Genomic DNA, 16,855 nt, shown 5'->3' with positions numbered 1-16,855 from the left:
GTAGATGACCCCTATTTATTTTGGGGTCACTTGATCAAAGGTCAAGGTCACAGAAGCCTGAACAGTGACTTGAGAACCACTAGGCCAAGAGTGTTGAAACTTAGCGGGATGACTGGACATGCCAAGTAGATGATCGCTATTGCAGCCAACCATCAGTGTCTCTTTGACTTTTGCTCCTGACCCCTATTGACTTCTTGCCTATACGACTTTGCATTGGGGGAGACATGCGCTTTTTTACAAAAGCATTTTCTAGTTAAGATATAATTTGCACGATGAATTGATTAAGGATAAAAATTAATATACAATCAATTTTACTGGACACTGATATTTTCAGAATGGCGGTAATTTTGAACATCCTAAAAATGGAATTTTATAAAGATATTGCCATAAAGTATTTATCTACTCTGAATATTCATGTCTATAAATATTTATTTATTTTTCCGCAGTGTCATCACGGGTTCAAAATAATGTCCGAAGTGTGGGTTGGGGTTGGGAGGGGAGCACTTAGGCGTCATATTCATCATTAAAATTTGAAAGAAATCTACCAAATAAGTACATATATGACGTTATGCTTCAGTCATAGGGGTGGTACTTTAAAAGCCTAAAAACAACTATTATTGTGTATAAAATAAGCTGTATTTATTGTTGTTAATACATATGTATCTGTAATAAAATCGGACTGAACTCATTCTGTCATATCAATGAACAATATCTTATGGACCAAAATATTTGTCAATACTGATACTAATCTTGATTCATGGTATTCTCTTAACAGTGTGAAACGATTAAGATCGGCCTACAGTAAACAACAACACAAAACAGAATTGAAATATATACATTGGCGGATTGGTTGAAATGATCTCATACTTGTACATAATGACCTGCATGATTTAGTAAACAATACCACAATAGAATAATTTTATTATAATATATACAGTGTCTGATTGGTTGTCTAGTCTCGAATGTACCATCTTGTACCGGATATACAGTATAACATGATGAATACTCTCCAAATAAATATTTATCTAACATGCATTTAATCAGTTCGGAAACAAAACACTAATTTATATAACAGAATACTGTTTATCTAAAGTATGTAAAAGACGCTCTACATGTTATAACATTAGACATTTAAACCAATACACAATTATTATGTTCATGCAAGGCGCAGAATCTAGTCAACTTATCTCTCTACACAATAAGCAATCTGATAAAAATTGGCAAATACTGTAGATATATTTCTTTAAGGACAGTTTCTTTGATATAAATAAAATGTATTATGCGCATAAAGTTAGAAGATAATATATTATACTTAAGCACAATCAGGAATAAGAAAATAATTTCCACAATGTAGGCCTAAAATCTGAACGTTTAAAGACATCTTTGATGGTGAGAATTTTTTTTTTTAGTTTTTTCTTTCATCTATAGCTGTAAACAACATAAATGTCTATATACAAACAAATTTCAAATTGATGGCATGTAGAATGATGTTATACTCAAACTTCTTGGATAGCGTAATATGAACATTTTTTATGCAATAGTGCAAAATGAAGCTGTGAGCGATATAAACATCTTTACCTAATGATGTAACAATATAAATATAAATAAACCCTAATCATGCTTTATGATATATAATGTCTAAAAGAATCCATCTACAACATAAAATTCAAACCTCCACGTTATCTTGGATAGCATAAACCACATAATCCATTCATGAAAATGAATACGATATCATTAAATAACGATGTAACAATACAGATCTAAATATACCTTAAGCATTATTTATAATAAGAGCATCTAGAAAGGTGTGTTAGGCAAAGCGTTGTCTTGGATAGCGTAAAATGAATACTCATGTAAAATTTATACATTTAAAATGGTGCAAAACGAAGCTGTAAATGATATCAAACATCAACAATAAATGTAAAGGGTATATGCTCTAACAGTGGCACTGAATAAAAATGTTTTAACGGTACAAGCATCTAAATTTTGTTAAAAGACAAATTTTAATATTATGACAGCTGCTTTCAAATACTTATGTGACAGACGTCACATATTATTAGCAGTATTATAACACCATTACATAAACTATATACATAATGTCAGGAAATAACCAAATCTATTTGTCATCTCGATCTTTGCAACAAAAACGATCCATAGGCGTTGGAGCATGTGGGGGCTGGGCCTCCAAAACTCGATTTTTGTTCCCATTTTTAGGAATATCAGTTGTTGAAGGAAACATGCCAATTTGAGACAGCAATTACATGTACTGATAAACTGATAAGAATTTTATTTGATGTCTATAGTCAATAAGGGAAAAGAACGTATTTTTCCTGTTTGTTTTTGGTTTCGGTAAATTTTTAGGGAATATCTTGATAGGTTTTGCGCTGTCCGTGCCCCCACATTTGCTATTGCCACCCCAAACTTTGCTCCTTGCCAATGCGACCTTACAAATTTGTGAACAATCTCCAGTAAAGCATGGATAAAAAAGCATTGCTTGGGATAATCCTGTCTTTACACAGGTAAGCATATTAGAATCTTTTCCAACAGTAAACTAAATTAAAAGGCTAAAATTTTACAGTTGCTGAGAAAAGAAGATAAAGTTAGTCTATTCAGTTCATATATGACGTCAAGTTGAATGTAAATGACTTTCCAACACTACAAGTTGAGACAATGCACACGAGAAAAGGATTTTGACTAAGATTGTAGCTAATTCATAACAAATGTTAGACAATATCATTAATGTAGAGTATCGATTTAAAGAGGGTATAGTAGCCTGTTAATATTATGTCTTTTCAAAATACTGTCAATATAAGTTTGAGTGGGTATATACCGTTGTAAATTTCAGTCATTGTTGACAATGTTAATGGATTTGTTATAAACATTCTGGATATTTTAGATAGCATGAAAGCAAAATTTAAGTGTTAAGAGAAGCAGACCGTCAGTGTAGACCGTCAACATGATATAAATAATAACATACATGAGTTAGTTAATATTTGCCAACCTGTTTTGTTAATTCATACATCAGGGAAAATAATAAAATATGACGTCATAAAAGGCGTAATTGTCATGCAACGTCATATGATGCGTACACATTTGTATACAACGTAAATATTGTAACGTCATTAATTAATTAAGCTTTAGTTTAAACATACTTATATATACATATATAAATGTATATTGGGTTTTCTATTGTCTTCTGAAGCCCCAATAAACATTTAGAACAAAAGCAAAAAGACCAAATAAAGAGGGAGAGACCCGGAAATTACGAAATGAATCTTATTGTAGTCCAAACAAGTCGTATGAAATAAAAAAGATAATATATACAGATTCGATGGCTTGAATAAAACTTTCATAAGATAATAGGTAAGGGTAGTTTTCTCGGAAGCACAGGGCACCAAAAAACACAGCCACAGAGCCTCGCATATGCATACTAGAATATATGTTTAAAATTCTGATCTTTTCATGACGTCTGTCTTTGTTTTCAAAATGTCATTCATTATAATTGTAAGCGTTTGGATGATCCTACAGAGTATATGATTAAAATCTGTACCCTAGAGCTTTTAACAAACGTCCTTTGAACTCGGGACATGCGATTATTCCTGTAACATATTTGTTTAAATAATTTTCTATCTCTTTAGGCAAGAACGAATAATCTATAAAGCCAGAAGTGAATAACAATAGAAAGTTGTTATTACTCAAGACAGATTTCGATATAACAGTGGAGAGAATGAACATTTTAAGTTCGTCTTCAAGTGTTTCCTGTGAAAGAATAAATATGAAACGTTCGGAATCTTCAAGCGTTTCGGTGATTTCTTCTCGAATATCTGCACCAGGAATAAACGCGTTTTCAAAGATTCTAACATCATAATTCTTCACTTCTAACTCAGGAAATAGGGTGTTTCTGATTTCTTCATCATGTTCTTCAGGGTGTGATATGTACACTAAACTGTTATTTATATCATAGCCAAAATTATTTCTTTTCATTATCATTGGTATGGCAGGGTCATCAGCGTCCACAATATTCAAATTACTGTTATTTACATTGTGCACGTGCTTTGGCATAAGATACAAAATACTTGATTGTAGAAGGTTTGATTTCATTTTGATAAATTTACCACTCCTTATATATTTTCTCAGTTTATCGTCCTCACATTTACTCTTAATTTCATTATCAAGTACTAAAATTATAGCGTCTGTGAAATTGTCAATTGCTTTTTCATAAGCTATATTCCATGCAGACATCAGCATATTATTAGTTAGTGTATCCTCTGTAACTAAGAATATAATTTTTCTTGACTTTTTGACCATGTGTTCAATGTTATCGAGAAATGTGAAACCAATCACAAGGTCTTCATATAAGTTACATACAGTATAACCTTTCTTTATCAGAGTTTCTATTATATTCATACTTACGAATGCAGAGTCACTTTGTGAATAAAGCACAAAAGCATCATATTCTGTATTTGCATCATCGTGTTTTTGTTTATCAAATGAACGAATCCCAAAGTGCATAAAGAGTAACACTTTGATTGTGAATCGTTGGAAATATATTAACAGACATATTGAAAATAAAACAAATAAAATACAACCTGTTACAACTGATGGAAAAATAATATGTTCGGAAATACTTATTGTAGACTCGGAATGGCAAACAAAGAATGAATCTGAGAGAGAAACCATTTGGTTTACTTTGCTTTTGTTATAAGTACATTCAATTTTATTCCAGTCTGTAACTGAGGTTGTACTTTCGTTGAGCCATGATTTCATCCAGCGGTTGTGACAGTCACAGATGAAAGGGTTATTTGCAAGCGTTAGTGTTCTAATATTTGTTGACATGATTTGGACAGGAAGACTTGTTAAATTATTATGATCTAATTTTAAAGAGGTGAAATTTGTCATTGCAGTTGCCACGGTCGATTTTATAACGTTTATTCTGTTTTGTGAGGCATCAAGTACTGTCGTATTTCTGAAGTAGTCCCTTGAAGTTAACTGGGTTAGACTTGTATTTTGAAACAAAAGTTCTAGTTTTCCAGCTGGCATTTTTTTCAGGCAAACGTGTAATGTTTAAATTTCTGCAGTCGACAATGGTTCTGATGCTATTATTATTATTGTGTCCATTTGCAATTTGTCTGATTCCAGACTGAAAACAAGAGCAACGTTCTGGACAGTTTTCAATTAAAACTGGACAGTAAGTCTCTTTCGGTAATATACTCGAAACAAGTCTCCCTTTAAATTCCAAAGGGCGCACACATATCCAGGTGTTAGCCCATGATATTGTATCCAGCTTTCTTTTATTATTTATAAATGAAATCAAATCAGGTATAACTACCATACAGGTGCAGTCTATTGGATTTCCGATTAGAATTACATAAAAACATTGAAGTAAATCTTGAAACTTAAACATCTGTGGTCCACTCGTCACTGCATTTTCAATAGTTCCTATATCATTGAAAGATAGGTCGAGCATTGCCCTTGCTGTGTAAGGCCCAAGTAACTCAAATCCAGGATGGTTATTGTAAGCTGCACTAAGATCGTTGTGACTTAAACTGTCTATAAAAGTTTGAAAGCCACTTGAATTGATTCTGCAATGACTAATAAATATACGAGTAACTCCTACAGCATACAGAGGGTAAACTGGAATCTTTTCAAGTGGGTTCCATGATAATGTTAGTTCTCTTAAGGAATGAATTTGACCTTTTAAGAAATCGTCTGGTAATTCTGTGATGTTATTATATTCAAGATTTACCTTTTCTAATTTAATTAGGTGTTTAAACTGACCCTGATTCAAAATTTTGATTTTGTTATGAGACAAATCAAGGAATAGCAAATTATGTAGACTGTTAAACACCTTGGGGTGTAAGACTGTCAAATTGTTCTTTCTTAAATACAAATACTCCAGATTTGTTAACATTTGGAACATATTTTGACTGATTGTCTCAAGCTCATTAAAAGATAGGTCCAGCCGTGTTAAACCACTAACATTTCTGAAAGTATTGTCATTTAGACGTTTTAAATGGATAAAGTTTAACTTAACTGTATATATATCTCCAATAAATTTCACATTGCTAATGTTTACATCGCTACTACGTATTATTAGTAGTCTTGGTAATGACGATGCATTCTTTAAGACACTTTCATAACTGGAAGATAAATATGAGATTAACTTTGCGTCTGGTGTATCAATATATACATTTGTCCATGGATATGTCACAAGAGATTTTGTCAAGTTAACGTATATCAAGTTTAATGTTTGAAGGTTTGGAAAAAAGTGCTGCAGTAAATCGTGTTTAAGTTCGTAGTGTTCATGGGAACAACCTTCAAGCAACAGATCGAAAACTTTTTCAAACGGTTTGCTACAGAATTCCCAAAAGAATCTTGTTGCTCTGATGGCAGAAGATCTATTGTTTGTATCACATGGAAGACGGGAGTTAAGAATTTGTAATTCAGCAAGACTAGAGCAGTCAGAGTCTGGATGTATTATTGAAGAATTTGTATGAATTATGGACCATATTCGTCCATGGTTCTTGAAGATTTGTAACTCATTTACAAACAGTGAACAACTTCGTAATACTATTTGTACAGCTACTTGAACTTTACTTTGATTTTTGCTTTGTTCCAATGAAGAGTTCAAGTGAATATCGTTGTATCCCTTTGCATCACAGTATATTCTTAAACTGATGAACAGCTCCTTTCTGTCGAGCCTAAAGCTTGAATTGTATGAATTGTGTAAAGTGCTCAAATTCGTGTATAATCCACTGAGATTAATTTCACATTCAGACTGATTTTCTGCAAGCACGTATTCTATTTCTTCATCCAGTGAATTGTTATATGTTAAGGATGAATCGAATCCATTCACCGTGTACATGCACGGTTTCCTATGCTCCTGCCCAATAGCTAGACCAAGTATTGCTCCAATAATAACTAAGACCATGTTTTTTATATTTACTTTTTGTTATCGAGAGATTTAACTCATTACACCACAGTGTTCCAGATAATTTTTTGACCCCATGGGTAATTACCCCCACTTTTCAGAAGATGGGGGTAAATTCAAAATTCCAAATTCGGATAAAGGGTAATTTTAACAATACTTACCGTTACTATAGAGACAAAGACAGACATTATAACAACACCATAAACTGTCCTTTTCAGTAAGTTTTATCCAAGGATACGATTTTTTCCAACTTTCAATGGTAGATTCTGTGACAGCCACATGCGACTTTTTATTTTTTAAAACGGCAGAAATAATGTCTTCGATTATTGGTTGCACCAAGCTCTTAGTCGGTAGAGGTGTTTTAACCACAAAAAACTTATCAATTTTTCTCTGTTTTGCTTCGGAAGCCATGATAAAAAAATAATGTGTTTACTTTCGTTTTAATACAACGATCAAACGCTTGATTTTGATAAGTAAAATCATAAAATTTCTAGAGCGCCTAGACGACGCAGATGTTCAAGTAGACTAGTTTACGGTTTCTAAGACAGGTAGAACGTTTTAGCGAAGTTAATAATGGTTACCCGTCGCATTGTTTATACGGAAGTAGTGATCAGCTGTTTTCAACATGTTTTCATTTAAATATAATTAAGGTACGCTTCAAGTTTTAATGTCGTGCGTAAGTTCAAAGTCATGTACGTATAATGTACGCATCAAAATGAAATCATGTGCGTTTTTAGTTGATTTTTATGCGTAAAATACGCCGATACGCAGCTTATCTGGAACACTGACACCATTCGTTTTCACTCTATTGAAACTGAATTATTTATCAATGCATGACTATTCGCACAAATAGACTAAACGGCGTACAAACTATTACCAGCTTACTGGCCACTCGAATAGATAACATTAACTTTTTAGTTCGGGCCGGGTACCGAAAGAAATATATGTCTCATGAATGGGGTCATTCAAGCATATGAGAACAACTGAAATATATTGGGCAAGCGTTACAAATACCTTTTTAGTTAAACAGTAACTTTATTTTATATATTGTGTAGAATGCACAATAAACGAAACAAATAAACATCTGAATTGAAATGTAAATACTGCAGGTAGATATTTCAGTCAAATAAAGCAACGGAAGCAATTTGGTAAAAATAATTTGTCATCATATGTGGTAACAGTGTTCTTTAGAATTTAATTGCGAGATATGTTCAAAGTTCATAGGGCCTCACGTGCCGGGTCATATACATCCTTCTGATGAAAAAATGCAGCAGTATTTCTTGCTCGTTCAGGTTGTGTAATCCACAGTGTCGATAAAATCTATCAAAATATTTGAAAGCACGAATGCTGTACAAGGAAGCAAAATACTAGTATACTCGGTTTCAACCGAGTCTCTCAAAGAGCGTTAATGAGATGTACTACACCTCCGCCTCTTAGCACCGGCTTAACTGCTTGACCACTATCTACCATATATGCACTGGACTTCAGTGCATATATGGTAGATAGTGGTCAACCAGTTAAGCCGGTGCTAAGAGGAGGAGGTGTAGTAACCTGCTGGACCGCTACCTACCATATATGCACTGAATGGACTTCAGCCCCATGTGTTTCTGGGACAATCTGTGTATGAAAAGAATTGGAACCACTGCCTTACCCTTGCATGATCGTAAGAGGCGACTAATAGGGTCTTAACACTTGATTTTGCTGTAACTCTGTGATTCCAGCAGGTATGCAAATTTTGATTCCATACCTCATGTTTTTATTTCGATGTAAATGAGATGTGAAACCAAAATTTGTAGTCCTGTTTGGCGCCATATAACCTATACTGTGTTGGTGCGCCGTAAAACCCAAATAAATAGATAAATAAAGAATGGATTTCATGATTCCAAAAGGACCAGAAAATATTAAAACACTGGCCAGGCACATTTACTGTTCAAACCAATTGATATCAAAAACCTGCAGGTTTTATGAAAGACATTCATGCTAAATAAACTGGAGACTTGGAACTCTGAAACTAATAAATGAGCCGCGCAACATGGTGCGTTTGCGATCAGCATGGATCAAGACCAGCCTGCGCATCCGCACAGTCTGGTCAAGATCCATGCTGTTCGCTTTCAAAGCCTATTGCAATTAGAGAAACCTTTAGCAAACAGACTGTGCGGATGCGCAGGCTGGTCTGGATCCATGCTGTTCGCAAACGCACTATGTTGGTTTTCTCATGGCGCGGCTCAAATGTGAGACAAATACATTTATAAACATAATAAGGTGGAAATGAGGGTAGGATTCAGCTCATTTAAATAAGTTTCCTGTACACAATTTTAGTTCACTTGAAACTGATGGATTAGTGTGGACTGTCTTCAGAGTTAAATGGTCGTTCGTCGCACATCGGGTATAGTCCGCAATTCTACATAGATATCCGCCTGGTAGAAATCTGCTTGTAAGAATCACAACAGAATTGAACTTTCTCAAGTTTGTGTAAATGGCCCTGCTCATCAGAGCTTAAACAGAAAAAAACAAACCTTTAAATGACTTTATGCCGTGAATTGCTTTAATGAATACACACTAAACCTAATGTGTAGCATCTTTACATATACCTTTCTTAAATTTACTTAACTGTTCCCATGTGACTGCACTTTAATTTAGGGACAGTTATAGCTTAACTAGAAGAAGCGTTAAACGATTCTATGTCAAAAATAATTCTCCAGAAGAGCTTGCTTATGATTATTTTCTTAGTCATTTATCCCCATTTATGAAATAGTTTCTCCCATTTGGTTAGTTCTTATAAATTATATTTATATGAGAAAAAAGTGTTATAAAAAGTCCTGAAAACTTGCATATTATTGATTGAAATTTTTAGTTTACAGTTAATTTGATAATTTGTCGCGCAACATGATAGAAAGTACCCATAGTCATGCAGTTATAAATTACTTGAACTATAGGTATCTCAAAATATCAATTTATTTGTCAAATATTATACAAATTATAAGAAATGATATGGCATCTACTTAAGGATTTTTTCAAGTGGACCAATCATATTTGATTAATTTTGGATGCATATAAAAATGTCTTTGTATTCATAATGTATTACCCCTTATCATGCTGGACATGACTGATTCTGCCTTTGCGGCCAGTGTAGATCATGATCAGCCTGCACATCCGTGTAGTCTGATCATGATCTGCACTGTTCGCCATTCTGTAAGAAATTTTGGTAAGCACCCCGTACAACAGCTAATTGTACTCTCCAAATTGAAAAACTGACAATTTCATTATAGAAATTAAGCAGGATACGGGTTGTAAGCCTAGACTAAAATTGCATGGTTTCGTTCTTGCGTAATTTGCCGTATTGTATATCGCGAGCGCTACCAAGTGCGATTTTCGAACTGGAAGCGATTTTATTGTGTGTGTTTTTTTTTTTTTTTTTGCATAAAAGTTTAAATACACTAGACCTAAATTTAAAAAAAAAAGACATTTAGGGCATGTATTATTTGTTATTTTACTGCGGGTTTATAACATCGATTATCCTGTGTTGAAGCATCGGCCAGGAACGAAGACAGTTAGTTCTTATTTAACGAAATCGAAGTTAAGGTAGATTTCGCGGAAACACATAACACCGAAAGCTAATTAAATTTCTTGATATGTGTCATTTGAGACTGATTATAATACTGAAATCTTGATTTGATATTTCAAAAGGAAGTTGTTTTAGTAGTTTTTAATGTTGCCCCCGTATATATGTCTTAGTTATATGAATGTATTTGTATACACTGTATATACAAACTGAGAGTTGATTGAAATAAACTTTGAAACTTTGAAAACTTTGAGTTGTATTAGTTTTGCTATAATTTGGAAAATCGAAAGAACTTATTACAAATACACTTATAAACTTTACACATATGTTGCAATATCGCAAGGAGAAATATGTGACAACGTCTCACATACGGTGTTACAAAGTTTCAGCATCATTATTGTCATTTGAAACAGTAGAAATATGTTTGTACATCTCCTCTTTACGTTGAGAATATTTTAGACACTTGGAAAATTTTTTGAAGAATGTCAGAGCAAATAGCAATTGAATACATCTTTTTGAGCTATTCGCCAACAGCTTGAGTAAATATTTTTAATATGCTCATTTCCAAAAAGTTTAGCATAGAATGAATATATAACACTGGAAAATGATAAAGTGGGTGAAAACAAAGTTAGATATTGGAAAAAAATGCAAGAAGAATGTAAATTTCCTGCGTTAGTTTAAAAGTGTTAGGTCAATAAGTTTGTACAACTAGTCATTTTCAGAGTATTTACTTTTTAGCTCACCTGTCACGTAGTGAAAAGTTGAGCTTTTATGATCGCCCTTCGTCCGCCGTCGGTCCACAATTTCTTATTAACACGACAGAGACCACATTTTGCGATAGATTTTACTCAAACTTGCACACAACTTGTATTGGCATAATTTCTCAATTTCTAATGAAAATTGGCCGCATCCCACCAAGGTTCTAGAGTTATGGCCCGTTCAAGGGCCAACATTTGTTATTTTGGCTTTTGCAGCCATATAGAGACTTCATTTATGGTTTGATATGATACAAACTTGCAAAATACCTTAAAAACAATAGACCTTGGAATCCATGATGAATCCGTCAGATCTAATCATAGGTTCCGCAGTTATGGTCCCCCTTTGACCCTTGAAAAAGCCAAAATATGTTATTTTTTACCTAACACGATAGAAGTGACATGTTACATTTAATTTTAACCACACTTATACACAAATTAAATCACAACAAGATCCCGGTTACCTTCGAAAACCGGCCAGATTCCATCATGTGTTCTAGAGTTACTACCCATGGAAGGGAGAAAATGTTCTATTTTGATCCTTTTAACCATATAGAGGTTTCATTTATGCTATGATATGAAACAAACTTGCAGAGAATGTTTATCATGATGACCTCTGGGCCAAGTTCGAAACTGGGTCATGTGGGATCAAAGACTAGGTTACCAGATCAAATCAAAGAAACCGCTTGTTAACACCTTAGGGGCCAGATTTATGATCCCATATTCGTGAAACTTTGTCAGAATGTTTATCTTGATGATTCCTAGGCCAAGTAACTGGGTCATATCAGGTTACAAACTAGATCACCACTTAAATCAAAGGAAAAGCTTGTTAACATTGTAGAGGCCACATTTATGACCCTATCTTCATGAAACTTGGTCAGGATGTTTTTTTAAAAACTTCTTTTCTGAAACCATAAGGCCCAGAGCATAGATATATGGTATGTGGCATGCTCTATTTTTTTTACCAAGATTGTCCAAGTCAAGACCAAGGGGTCAGTATAGGCCACGCCCCGGTGGTCCCTTGTTTTATATAGACAGAAAGAAATTTGGACAACAAGAATAATGTTTGATACAGATGTCAATACTTATCTTGAATAGTCTTAATCAAGACCTTCTACCCTACTTTTTCGTTTTTGAATTTACAGTATAGAACTTTGGACCACATGTATAATTTTTGATACAGATTTCAATACTGATTTTGAATAATCTTAATAATTACCTACTGACCTACTCAACTAGCTTGTCTTTTTGTTTTTTGAAGCTTTAGCAAAGAAATTTGTTCAAGCATGCAATTAAACTCATGTGAGCGATATACGGCCACCATGGCCCTATTGGTATGCATTTTAGAGAAAATATTTTCACCTAAAATGTGTGGGTTAGTCCCATTTATAGTCCAATATTTCTGCCTTACATTATGTTATGAATTTGGAGAGTATCCCATATTTACAAAAAAAGTGTTATTTCAAAATTAGTTTTAAGCAGTTTGTGTATATGAGGCATATATAAGAAACTGAGAAAATATCTGAATAAAAAAATGATGGAAATTTATAAATATTTAATGCCATTCTGTAAAACATTTTTGTGAGGGGAGTGGGTGTGATGAATCACATGATCAATTTTTAGGGCTAATATTTTGCATAAATTCATAACACCTCTTTTGAAGCTGTCTTTAGAAGCACATAAAATGCAAAAAAAAAAAAAAAAAAAAAAAAAAAAAAAAAAAAAAACAATAACAATGCAAATTAGAGAATTTCAAACGTTAAACTTTTGCAACATTCAGCCGCAAACAGAATTGCCTTTTACATACTGTTTACAATCTTGGTTTGTTCTTAAATATTTGTCCATATTTTAAATGTTTATGACTTTTAAGTATAGCTCCAGCCATAACTCAATAAAAAGTTTAATTGGAAAAATTAAAAAAAAAAAAAAAAGAAAAGAACAGAAAAACAACATCACAAAAAAACTCCTGATAAATCGGTACTTTTTATAAAACCACACTCCTGTTGTCTGATAAGCCAATACAGGTTCGGAGCAGGCCGTAAATCAGTAAAATAGCTCCTGGTCATATAATGACGGTCAGCACATGGTGTCCTTAGACAATGATAGAAGCTGATATTAATTGGCATTTCTCACAACTTTGTGAGACTTTCACCAGTCCCTATGTTCGGAGCCATGTCAGTTCTGCAGTTACTTCCATTGTTAATGAAAAAAATTATATATGAACAATAAGACAGAACAAACTTAGGGACGGGAGCCAGACTACATTAACTAAGTTATTGCTGTCCTGTTGTTCACAGTGCCAACGAAAACAGTACAAATATAGTTAAAGATTTTTATCTAAATAGCGTATGTGACTAATCAATTACATAGCAAAACTTGTCATAGATAACATGCTAGGATTTATAGATACGATCAGGCCGAATTAATGTAAAGGCAGTTTGGATAATTTTTAAGATTTTCAGATAATGCTATCTTCTATGGGGATACCTAGCTTTCGAAGTGGATAATGTGCATATATTGAATAAATGTGACAAGTGACAGATAACTGTCAAGTAATAGATAGAGGACCCACAGATATGATCTATACTTATATACATTGAACAATGAAATGGATCCCCTATACAGTAAAGTGTTTGTGTTTAAGACAAATGCTAACACACTTTGCTGGGTTCCTTTGTGGGTGAGACCTTTAACGATGACGGTGTACATTTTCAATACAATTTTCATGCATTTTCCTTGATTTGATAAGTCATAAGCAAATGATTGCCAAATGATCCTTATCTGAAGACTAACCAATCAAACAGCTCAAACTAGTTTCTACCCCCATAACAGAAGTACAACTCAACTTCCTTGACTAGACTTTTACTTTCCAACTGGCTTGAAATATTATAAATAAATACACACCCTGTTTAAGTTGTCGCAGGAGGTTGTCTTTGAACTACGTCGAGTTTAGGAACCCTGTCTTACTTGCTATCCACGAGCAATGATTTGAATTAAGTAAGCTCTAGGAAAATGTCTCAGAAAATCCACGACTGCTAAATATCTGCAGGTGACCACGTCCTCGAAAACGAAGAAATAATTTAAATATTGATGTATTTACTGGGGGTAATGTTATTTTAGCAGTAAAAAGCACTTTTATGAAAAAGATTGAATTTATTATGCTCAAAATTACAGCAAATTGATTACTAGATATCAAGTAACAAAATTTAGTTTATCTTAGAATAACCCTCGTTTCTATCACGATTCTTACTTCAAATAACGTTAGACGAGAATTAGAGGAGTATTTTCATCAAACGTAAATTACAATTGTGTGCTTAGCCGCAGCAACTGGCTTTCGAAATTTCCTCCCGTGTAAGGGGTGGCGATATACGCAATGTATTGTATAAATTGAATAACTAAAATACGGTGCGCGCGCTATATAGTTCAATCCCGGTTTATTCCCACAGTGGTGTGGGAGACATATTGAATTACTCCTGTGTGCGTGTATGTGCGTGCGTGCATGGGTGCGTGTCTGTCAGTCTGTCTTTCACAAAGCTTGTCCGCACTCTAAGTCGAACATTTCTCATCCGATTTTCACCAAACTTGAACAGAGTGTGTTTGGCAATACGTCCTAGGCCAAGTTCGATAACTAGCCGAATCGGCTCAGGCACTTCGGAATTATGGCCCTTGTTAATAATTATCGACACTACCGATACAGAATTGTAGACCAGTTACTCCAACATGTGAATACCAATAGGCCACAAACAGTATGCAAAGACAGACTTACTATTCAGATAATTAGGCAGCGCTTTTCTCAAAGCACCTCTAGTTTTATTAGGAGTACCTCAGTGTTTGTTACTGGTATAAGAAAGTTTAGATACGGTTTAGAAAGATCAAAAATCCTGTAAATGCATTCTAGCCAAAGGCTTATAAGCAAAGTAAATGACTTAAAGCTCTTTTAGACACAAAACACGATTAAAAACTAGCTCTAAATATACTTGCTTTTACTATAACGTAGTCAAAACTTTTTTCATTATCTTCTAAAACTAAACAGTTGTCATTTTGCTGTAAGTAGGTCTTGGATCGACACCGCCGATAAGCAATATTTTCGGTTAATACCACCTCAGACTTATGTTAGCTCGATAAGATGATGTGCAAAATATGATTACAGTCATGTCGATTCAAGGTCAAGATCGACCTGTGATATCAAAAGCTGCATAGTCAGTACTCAATAACTTTTTTTGTTTGTTTGTTTTTTTCCAGTTCACATTTTGAGTAACGTTTGTAATTGCATTATTGTAAAATAAAATCTTGAAGGTATTAGATCACTAATAGAGAACCTCCTTCTTGAACAGTATTCAATTCCTACCATAAACCTACTTTTACTGCAATTCTCAAGGGGCGTAGGTTCAAGCCCTACTCGGACCAATTTTTCTCTCCTTGTTTTCCTTTTTTTCTAGTAAGCTTTTACTTCTTTTAAGACTTATGATTGATTTATTGTACAAAAGTGGAAAAAATTAATTTGATAAGCTATTTCTTGCTGTTCAAAGTGAATTTACCTCTTAAACAGATAGGGTAGAGTTACACGTCTTCAAACATATTGAGTTACATGCGGTAAAAGTTCTCTATTTTGCCTTCACTCTTTAGATTATACATTGTAGAAGAAATTTAGTAGGTTTTATGTCTGCCCCAGGGTTATTTTTGAAAGAAGTAAGCAAAATTGAAAACAGAAACACAGGATTCGACCTTAAATTTTCAATGTTGGAGTTAGAATTTTGTCTCATTAAATCCGTTTACTTGAGGCCCCCTAGAAGAAAATGATATTGACAGTTTTCTTTTGTGTTTTGTTATTGTTAACCAATAATTTGATGTTTCTTTTATTAAAATTAATGGTAAAATGAGTTCTATGCAAACGTTATGGACAGTGCCTGTGACTTAGTAATTTGTCTCTACTTGAGCTTGAGGAGATACCATAAGTTATGCAGAATTTATATATATATATAAAAAATAATAATATAAAAAAAGAAACAACAAAAAACGGCACGGTAAAAATTGTTTAAAAATTGCAAAACAGCCCGAAACACGGTCACCTTTATTGATACAATCATTCTGAGCGATCTGCAAAAGACTTGATTTGTTTGTTGGTATCGTTGTATTTGAAAGAAATGTATTTAAATATAAATAATTGTATGCGTATTCTATCAATTTAATATTAGTTCAGAATTATCTTAATATAGCTATATACTTATATCTCTGGGTTTTTTTTTCAAACTTCCTTCTGTCAAATTTTGTTTTGAAATAATTCTAATAAAGCTTTCTATTACTTTGATAAAATGATTTTATACACACTTATTTAGATGTTGTGTAGATAAGTAAGAATTTGAGTAAGACAGATGGGGATATTTACAAAGACGAATATATGTTTTATCAATCTCTTTACACAATTTTATCAACCTTTTAATGATTAATGGTGAAATTATTCTGATAAAACGGAAAAATTACGACAGGAATTCTATAAACAAACACTATCTTTACTTGCAGGAATGTTTTTCATGAGTATTACCTTATGAATAAAGACCAAAAGGCTAGAGCTTTTATATATTCTTGAATGGTCATTTACTCTTAATT

General features: G+C 33.4%; 2 protein-coding genes across 2 annotated transcripts in view; both read right to left on the bottom strand.

Annotated features, from left to right (window-relative positions):
* The window catches only part of LOC123564598 (uncharacterized), a 56,131-nt gene that overhangs the window by 26,435 nt on the left and 12,841 nt on the right, over positions 1 to 16,855 (bottom strand). Inside the window, exons 2-3 of the mRNA XM_053527303.1 lie at positions 6,316 to 6,921; positions 3,570 to 4,349 (exon numbers count right to left, since the gene is read on the bottom strand). Coding sequence (XP_053383278.1) covers positions 3,570 to 4,349; positions 6,316 to 6,921 — 1,386 coding nt within the window. The remainder of the gene's footprint in view (positions 1 to 3,569; positions 4,350 to 6,315; positions 6,922 to 16,855) is intronic.
* LOC123564599 (toll-like receptor 3) lies at positions 820 to 5,175 on the bottom strand. Its single transcript, XM_045358302.2, has one exon. It carries the CDS (start codon positions 5,038 to 5,040, stop codon positions 3,538 to 3,540), a length of 1,503 nt encoding a protein of 500 aa, XP_045214237.2. The 5' UTR covers positions 5,041 to 5,175; the 3' UTR covers positions 820 to 3,537.

This window comes from Mercenaria mercenaria, chromosome 2, assembly GCF_021730395.1.
Source record: "Mercenaria mercenaria strain notata chromosome 2, MADL_Memer_1, whole genome shotgun sequence".
NCBI lineage: Eukaryota > Metazoa > Mollusca > Bivalvia > Venerida > Veneridae > Mercenaria > Mercenaria mercenaria.
This window is presented reverse-complemented; position numbering and strand designations above follow the sequence as displayed.